Source organism: Saprolegnia parasitica, assembly GCF_000151545.1.
Source record: "Saprolegnia parasitica CBS 223.65 unplaced genomic scaffold supercont2.58, whole genome shotgun sequence".
Lineage (NCBI taxonomy): Eukaryota > Oomycota > Saprolegniomycetes > Saprolegniales > Saprolegniaceae > Saprolegnia > Saprolegnia parasitica.
This window is the reverse complement of record NW_012156452.1, coordinates 199,441-207,405: the sequence shown is the minus strand read 5'-3', so window position 1 is coordinate 207,405 and position 7,965 is coordinate 199,441. Positions and strand designations below refer to the sequence as shown.

At 57.4% G+C, this 7,965-nt stretch overlaps 4 protein-coding genes across 4 annotated transcripts; 2 read left to right on the top strand and 2 right to left on the bottom strand.

The window, feature by feature from the left end:
• Positions 1 to 32: 32 nt before the first annotated feature.
• On the top strand, positions 33 to 510 carry SPRG_10918 (hypothetical protein; the record flags this gene model as incomplete). Its single annotated transcript, XM_012349875.1, has 2 exons — positions 33 to 266; positions 319 to 510. The coding sequence occupies 2 exons, from the start codon at positions 33 to 35 to the stop codon at positions 508 to 510; spliced, it is 426 nt and encodes a 141-aa protein (XP_012205265.1).
• A 1,760-nt stretch (positions 511 to 2,270) lies between these two features.
• SPRG_10917 (hypothetical protein) lies at positions 2,271 to 3,929 on the bottom strand (the record flags this gene model as incomplete). Its single annotated transcript, XM_012349874.1, has 4 exons — positions 2,271 to 2,659; positions 2,707 to 2,909; positions 3,120 to 3,622; positions 3,645 to 3,929. 4 exons carry the CDS (start codon positions 3,927 to 3,929, stop codon positions 2,271 to 2,273), a joined length of 1,380 nt encoding a protein of 459 aa, XP_012205264.1.
• A 438-nt stretch (positions 3,930 to 4,367) lies between these two features.
• SPRG_10916 (hypothetical protein) lies at positions 4,368 to 6,102 on the bottom strand (the record flags this gene model as incomplete). The annotated part of the gene is made up of 3 exons (XM_012349873.1): positions 4,368 to 5,753; positions 5,795 to 5,938; positions 5,986 to 6,102. The coding sequence occupies 3 exons, from the start codon at positions 6,100 to 6,102 to the stop codon at positions 4,368 to 4,370; spliced, it is 1,647 nt and encodes a 548-aa protein (XP_012205263.1).
• A 738-nt stretch (positions 6,103 to 6,840) lies between these two features.
• SPRG_10915 (hypothetical protein) lies at positions 6,841 to 7,906 on the top strand (the record flags this gene model as incomplete). Its single annotated transcript, XM_012349872.1, has 3 exons — positions 6,841 to 6,948; positions 7,002 to 7,154; positions 7,211 to 7,906. Coding segments are annotated over 3 exons (957 nt in total), but the record flags the coding sequence as incomplete, so codon positions are not given.
• Positions 7,907 to 7,965: the final 59 nt, after the last annotated feature.

Sequence of the window (7,965 nt, the reverse complement as noted above, 5' to 3'; positions counted from 1 at the left end):
GCGCCCACTTGGCCATCAACATCGGCATCACGATGCACCACGTCTTCATCGCGCTACAGCTCGATGGTCAGATTACGTGGGGGTGGATCTGGGTCTTCTTCCCGTTCGTCGTCACAACATTGCCCGAGCACGCGACCCTGTTCACAATCGTTGCGTGGGCTCAAATGGTGCTTCTCGCCCCGCGCCTTGACGCTGCAGTCCTCTGGTCTTGGCCCGTCGTCTTTTTGCCCCTGGAGCTCTACGCGATGGGCAGCCTCGTCTCCTGCGTATGTGGTCGATTGCTATGGATCGACGAATAAGCACTACTACGCTGGATAGGTGTATTACACGCCATGCAGTACCGAGCGTCCACCGCTGACGGTGGCGATGGCGTCACTGACAGCTTGCACGCTGTTGCTTGTGGCGCCACTGGGCCTGCTTCTGGCACGGCTCGAGGGATGTGAGTTTCCGACCAGCCGCCTTCTGGTGCCGTGGTTTCTTCTCTATGGCTTTCTAATGCTTTGGGTATAGCGTGCATACTCGTACCACATTAAGCTCATTGTCGTCTGGGGGTAGGGCTTTGTCGTCGCGCTGCACAAGGATGCAGACATTTTGTATGGTGCCGTTTTCGCAGCACGTGGCATGCGCGCAGCGTAAAATGGAATAACATCCATCTACACCCTCGGTGTCTCATGGACACGAAACGGGCTGCACGCACAGAACGGCAAAAAAGACTCTAGCTACAGACGCCGGTAGTCATTTACCACGAGAGGCGCCGGCGTCGCACCATTGCTCTCGGAGTAGCACACGATACGCGGCCTTCATCATGCACGGCGCCTCGTCCCAGAAACGACACGGAGAAATCCAGCAGCGTCAATGACGCCGCCATGACCACGGCAAAGGCAGCTAAAAGGCAACTAACAGGCAACGAAAATGCGACTAAAAGGCAATGAAAAGGATACTAAAAGCAAGGGTATATAATAATTTATTATATACCCTTGCTAAAAGGCAACTAAAAGGCGACTAAGATAATACTAGAAGTCTACTAAAAGGCGACTAAGATAATAATTAAAGTATACTAAACGGCGACTAAACGGCGACTAAACGGCGACTAAAAGGCGACTAAAATGCAACTAAAAGGCGGGGGTATATGCAGCAAACGGGTAGCAAATCGATAGCGAAAAACTCTTTGTGGAATCCGTTTGCATTCGCTTTGCGATCCATTGTGCCTTGATTTGATAGCGTTTTGCGTTGTTTTGTTCTCGCAATGATGTTGGTTGCGTATGGACCCTCACAGGTCGATTGGTGCGATATTGCCATTTAGAGACAAGATGAAACTATGTGCGTCTCATCAGAGAAAGGTAGAAAAGTCATCTTCAACTCTTAGTCGTACGTGCTTGAACAAACGCGGCAGCACAGAGGTGAGGAAGACGAAGAAGACAACAGCCACGGTTGCGCAATGTCGTCAGGGTCGTCGAGGTGGCGGACGTACTGGAACCCTCGGGGTTGGGTCTGTTCGTGTCGTTCTCGCTCGACGCTCGGTGGCATACCCTGGAGCAAGACGATGTCGGCTCCGAGATTGTTCAAGGACAAGGAACTACCTGGTATCATACAGCTTCGGCGCCAGCGCCGTCACTTGTGTCCACGTCGTCTTCAGCGTAAAAGATGACGATGGCCGCACCCTACGATTCGATCGATGAGAAAGGATATATCCCAACATCCGAACAGTCCTACGGCGGCGATCAGAAGCGCCATGGCGCCAAAGTAGGGCAAGCCAATTACAAGTGCCGAATACCCAAGGTCAGCGTCCAGTTGCCGCGTGAGCAGCGCCAAGGACGCGGCGGGTGCGAGGATGCAAACAATCAGCAAGGCGAAGCCGGCGCATGCCAGCCAGTTGGGCGATGACGACGTGTCGTTTTCATCCAGCAAGATAAACATCAGAAGCCCCTATACCGACAAGTTCATTTTGACGCAAATCGATCAAACGACGACGTACAAGAGCCGCAAGCACAAGACCTAGTAGCAGCCACGTGGGTATAAAGACAAAGCCCCAGCCAAAGCCAACGAAGCCATCCAGGCGAAGGAGCACGAGCGCATACTGAATCGTGCACGCGACACTCAGGGCCAAGCAGTCGCTGCACATATCGGCGGCGAGAAGCGGCACGACGAGCACCGTCCACGGCCATCCGACGACATCGTCGAGGCGCAAGGCGACGAGAATGTGGAAGGTAACCAAGCCCATCGCACTGTATAGCGTGCCCCTACGCACAAATCGTTGGAGGCGATCAAGACTAACTGCAGTACTTTGACAGGAAAGGCTTGGCGGCCGCGTCACTGTTGTCGTTGCTGGCGCCGACGGCAACATCGCCGCTCGCGCTTGCGACCACCTCGGTGCTCACGTCCGGCGCCGTGGCGTTTTTGGAACTGGCAGCATCGTCGGTCGGGGCAGCAGCCTCCTCATCGGCTTCGCGGCTGCTGCTTACCTCGGTGGTAGCGTCAAGAACGACCGTGGCGTCGTCACTGGTCGTAGCGTGCAGTGGTGTGGTTGGTGACTCGGGCGGCGAAGGGTCCGTGATCACATCCACGAGAATGAGAAGCACGAAGTCCGTGATCCAAAGCGGCGTCAGCGTTGCGGCCCAAGATGCCGTGAAGACGCCGTCGGCTTTGAGACATACGAGGACTAGGCACAGAAGTGGCAGCTAGCGCACGACACTTGTCGACGTGTACCTGGGAGGAGCACGAGCGGGATACCGACGACGACCACGCAGAGAACGTAGAGGCAGAGCAGGATTCGCTGCACGGGGTCGGTGCGCAGGCTTGAAGCAACAAAGGTGCTTATCACGACCATGTCGAAGAAGCTGGTGACCAAGTCGTCGACTTGGTCCGTGCCGATGGCCGGCAACGCCACCGCGGTCGCCATTTGCACTTTGCTGCTCGATTGTGGCAGCGTCGATGCCATTGGCCCGATTTCAGCCAATCATGCGCGCGTGGTGAATTATGATTTTTGAACAGCTCTCCAGCAGCTCTCCCGCCATGACACGTGCCACGTACTGTAGTATGTACGTAGTTCCCGTGCTGCTTGTAGATGCTCTTGATTGCCAATATGCTGCTCGTTCATTGCCTGGCTAGTGCCCACGTACTCACGCTCGGAAGCGGCCGTCGACGCGGCGTCAAGTGCTGCCACGCGCGTCGTCGCCGCCCGCAGTTGGAGGGCGAGCTGTTCGTTGGAGGCGGCCAGTGCGTCACGCTCGGCAATCACGTCACGCAGCGCGTTTTGGGCAGTGGTGGCCTCTTGGGCGCATGCTGCAAGGACTCGCTTGGACTGAAATAGCTGGATCGGGACGTATTTGGCAGCCGAATCGGCCGCTGCCATCGCCATTTCATGCTCGTGTCGACGGCCAACTAGCGTTGCAAGGGCCGCTGCAGCGAGACCCTTGGCGGCCATCGTCTCTTTTTCAGCGTGGACCAGTCGAATCTTGAACGTCGCGGCGGTCGAGGTCGCCGTTCGGTCGAGCGCCTTGTGTTCTTTCTGGAGCTTGCTGTGCGCGGTGCGAATCGCTTTCAAGTCGCGCTGGGCGACCTTGCTCGCGCGGTGCAGTTGAATTTTGGTCTGATACGGCTCGACCTTGAGGTCGGCGCTGATCTCGGTCGCCGTTACGCTGGACCCGCGCGGCTTCGAGGAGCGCTGCAACTGTTGTGGTGAGGTCGGTCATGGTTGATTCTTTGGCGGCGACTGCAGTGTGCAGCGTCTGGATCGTCTGAGCACTGTCGAGCAGCGGACAGAGCTTGGTGTCGTACATGTCCTTGGCAGCCGCCAAGAGCTTGTAGGCAGAGCGACAGAGGACGAGAAGCACGCGGCGCATCGGGAGGCCCGCGCCGAGGTAGCGCTGCGGTTTGGCGCTCGGGCGCGGAATATAGAGCGTGAGGAAGCCAAGCGTCGAGGTTGTCATCGTGGTGGGGCGAGTCATTTTCGTGAATGGAAAAGTTGTGTCGACTGCCAAGAGCACCAAGAGAAAAGCGGCGTTGAGCCTTTTCTGTGACAATCTTTGCGTAGCAAAGCACTGGCTGTTGCACTCTGTTTCTGCGTACTGCCATAGTGGTGGCTGTATATGTTGCTTTACAGCCGTCTTCGCCTACTGCGTCGCGAAAATATGTGCTAGGTCTACAGGGGTTAAGGTACAGAGGCGTCGTTCTTTCTATTGTTTGCCGTGCGGTATCCACGTCGCTCGAGATCGAGAGACCACCAAGACGTGTGGGGCAGTGGATTATACAGTGTTTGCTATCAACGGCTGGAATACCTTGGGTCCACGGATCCAAAAAGCACTGAGACAGCGTCCACTCAAAGAAAAAGCAACGACGCGTATGCATTTGGGAATGAATCGCAGCGACTACGTGGCGCGCTTGGCGGTGAGCAGCTGCACGAGCGATGCGACAGTGGCTTCGAGGCGCGCGACTTGGTCTGAAAGTATCGCGAGCCGCTCGTCGGACGAGAGCTCGTCCGGCCGAAACCCGAGGCGGCTTTCTTCGGCGGCGCCGAAGACGAGGCTGTGGCCATGGTCCATTGCAACGTCGTCGTCATCGTCGTCGTCGCCCGTGTAGAGTCCACGGCTCGACTCGATGAGCGGCGCGACCTCCATCGGTTTGATTTCAGTGCGCACAGGCAGTGGCACGAGGCCTTGCGTCTTCTCACTGCGCAAGACGCACTCGGCAAAGCTCACGAGGGCCTCTCGCTTGGCCTTCTCCATGCGCGCCTCAACGCCCTTCGTCATCATGGCGATGAGGACGTTGAGGAGCATGACCATCACCAGCGTCGCGTGGGTGAGCAGAAGCGTGTAGCCCAGCAGGACCGCGCTCGTCGTTGGCAGAGCGGCGAAATCCGATGCATCAAACTGCTGCAGTAGCACGAGGAACGTCTGGAGAAAGCTCTTGGGCAGCGAGTCGTACGGCGACGTCTCGGGAAGGCTCTGGAAGAGGAGGTAGTAGGCAAAGCCAAAGGCGAGCTGGAACGGAAGGTAGAACGCGAGGAAGCGGAACACGTCCAGGAGCATCGCACGCATCATGGGAATCAAGAACCCCGCCGTGCCATGGACCTCGAGGTACTGAACGCTGAGGGCCCAGAGCAGAAACGTCAAGATCGTTCCAAAGACGAGCTGGTGGACGTTGCCAGCATCCGGCGATGTGACGAGCTGCGCGATCGCATACCCTGTGACGACGAAGAACGTGGGCATCTGCAGCGCATTAAAGAACGAGCTGTAGTACGTCGCGTCGCTGCGCCCGAGTAGCATCAATGCAAACTGACTCAGTACGTCAAAAGGCGCAATACACACCCAGTAGGCGCCACGCTGGAGCCAAAGCGGCCAGCTTGCAACGTGCACCACGCGCGACTCAGCGGGCACTTCCCCAAAGAGCTCGGCGAGCTCAAAGAGCAAAAAGTACGCGCCCGAGAGAAGCAGCGTCACGTGGTTGCAAGAGACAAAGGTGGCATAGTCGAAGAACGCTTCAACGGCTGCACTATTGGCGTAGAGGACGCCGCCAACGACGGCGCAGAGGCTGCTCGTGACGAGGCACCAGAGCTCCTTGCGCCGATATGAGAAGACGCGGCACGCGAGAAGACTCAGCAGCAGCGACAGCAGCGCGACCGCCCACACGAGCACTTGGACAGGAAACGCGTCGGTTGGTCGTCGCGCGTAGCTCGTCGCCACCGAGAGCGTCATCGAGAGCAAGAGCACGCCGTACATGAGGAGCTGCTCGAGGTACATGCGCATGCCGAACGCCTAAACGATACATAAGTGCAAGGCACGTGAAGCACGCGTACCTCCCACTTCATTTGAATCACAGCACGCATGACAGCGTGCTCGAGAAGGGCTTTGGCCTCCTCGCGGCTCCCGGCGAGCGGGCCCTCGAGGATGTGGTACAGCGGCGTCGATCGAAGCTGCGTCTCGCCGTACACTTGCCGGATCTAGGAGCGAGCATGGTGCGGCGGCATAGAGGTGCATGATGCGGTACCTCGGCTTCGTGACCGATGCACTTGGTGAGCTCCGCCTTGGCCTTATCAAGCTTACCGGCCTTGAGCGCGGCGCTGAATGAGTGCAGGTCAAAGGGCTTGGTGGGCGGTGGCGGCATGGCGACGTGTGCAGTCGTTTGACCAAGGCGATCTGTCGGCTTGCCGTCCATACGAGCCGCAGAGAAGGCAAATTCGCGTTAGAACAGCGTATCTTGTGTTACACCACCCTGAATTGGAATCTAACCCCATCTAACACCGTGTTGGGCTACCATAACACACTTATCTATGATGTTATAGCGATATTGGCGTGCCATCGCGTCAACAGCCAGCACAGGTCCATGACGTGGCGCTCAGAGAGGGCGCCAATGGAATAAAATAACCCTTGATACCAATAGTAGTACGCTTTAAAATAAAAGTATAAAAATGCACCAGTTGAAGGTCATGGCAGTACATGACGCCGAATCATCGAGGGACACAGGTCATCGCACGTACAGCTGCTGTGTACACTCTGGTAAAGCTCCAAGGGCTCCAAGGTTGTGGATTAGCCAGAAGTTGCGCTCGCAGAGAGGTGTCATCGGACGGACGCAGTGGCGGTGCTTGGCCGCATGCAGGGGCTTACTCTACTACGAGGTCGAGAACACATCGCGTTGGCTCTCGCAAAGTATATTACTAGAGTCCTTTCTATGGGCCCTTGCATACAAACAACTTGTTGATGCATATCACGTCGCGGTCCAGACACGCGGCAACGGTGTCGCTTCCCGTACTGTAGATGCCCGCACTCGTTGAAGGTACCCAGCCATTGGCAGCTGGAGCGTCCACTTCGAAGACAGGGCGACGCACTTTTGAATCCTCGCCTGATGGCCGACGCCTTCTCCCACGAAGCGTTCCGGCGCAGCCTCCAGCGCGACTTTGACCTGTCGGCCGCGATCGCCGAGCTCAACAAGTGTCTCGCCCAGCCACGGCAGGTCGCGATGCCAGACGACGACGATTTTCTTGTGCTTACCTGGAGAATGACTAGGTATTTGACGTCTACAACGGCCTCGACGACGACGTGAGCCACACGCCGCTCTTTTACATCCTGGATGCCGACCCGCGCGTCCAGCGCAAGCTCGACCCCACGCAGCTCTTGCAGCATCCCGTGCTCCGCCAAGTCATTGCAATGAAATGGCAGGTGCGAAGTCGCCGATCGTTTCAATGGGATGGATGCTGATGCGCGCTCGCGACTAGAACTTTGGGCTTCGGCGGTACACCGAACAACTCGTCATGTACACGCTCTTGCTGCTCTCGATGGGGCTCACGACCACCGAGTCGTACGCACCGGAGTTCATCGCCCTTGAGATGGCACTTGCGCTCGTCTACGTGGCGTGCCGAGGCTTGCGCTACCCGACGCGGCACTGTTTCGCGATTGCAACCGCCTTTCTTGTCGCCCTCGTCGTCGCCACGCTCCCGCCGGCGCTCGAGGCCCATGCGTCGCATGCCGTCCTCGCCACCATGACGCACGTCGTGCTGCTTCTCTCAGCGCTGTACTTTGCTGTCTTTGAGCTCAACGAGATGTTTGCTGAAGTTGACCCGTCCAACCGCGAGCTCGACTTGGGCTGTGCAAGCCCATTGCTCAAGAAAGTCCTCTACTATGCACTCTTTTGCCCGATTTCGGTCGTTGTGCAATTTGTGTTGCTGCTCTGCGGTGCGAGCGACGCCAAGTACTTTGCGGCCTCGGATTTCAACAAATTGCAGCTGCCAGCGTTTGTCGCCACTTGCGTCGTCGCGGGCAGTGCGCTGCAAGGCACGCATCTAAGTTCGCTGAGCCTCTCGCTCCAGCTCGTGCTCTGGGTGCTCTCGCTGCAGTACTTTGAAGTCCACGCCGTCCTTGGCGTCTACGTCCACCTCCTCAAGCGCATGCTGCGTCAAGTGCTCGCGGTCCTCGTACTCTACGTACCGTGCCACATTGGCTTGACGCTTGGCTACACGCAACTCTTTCAGCA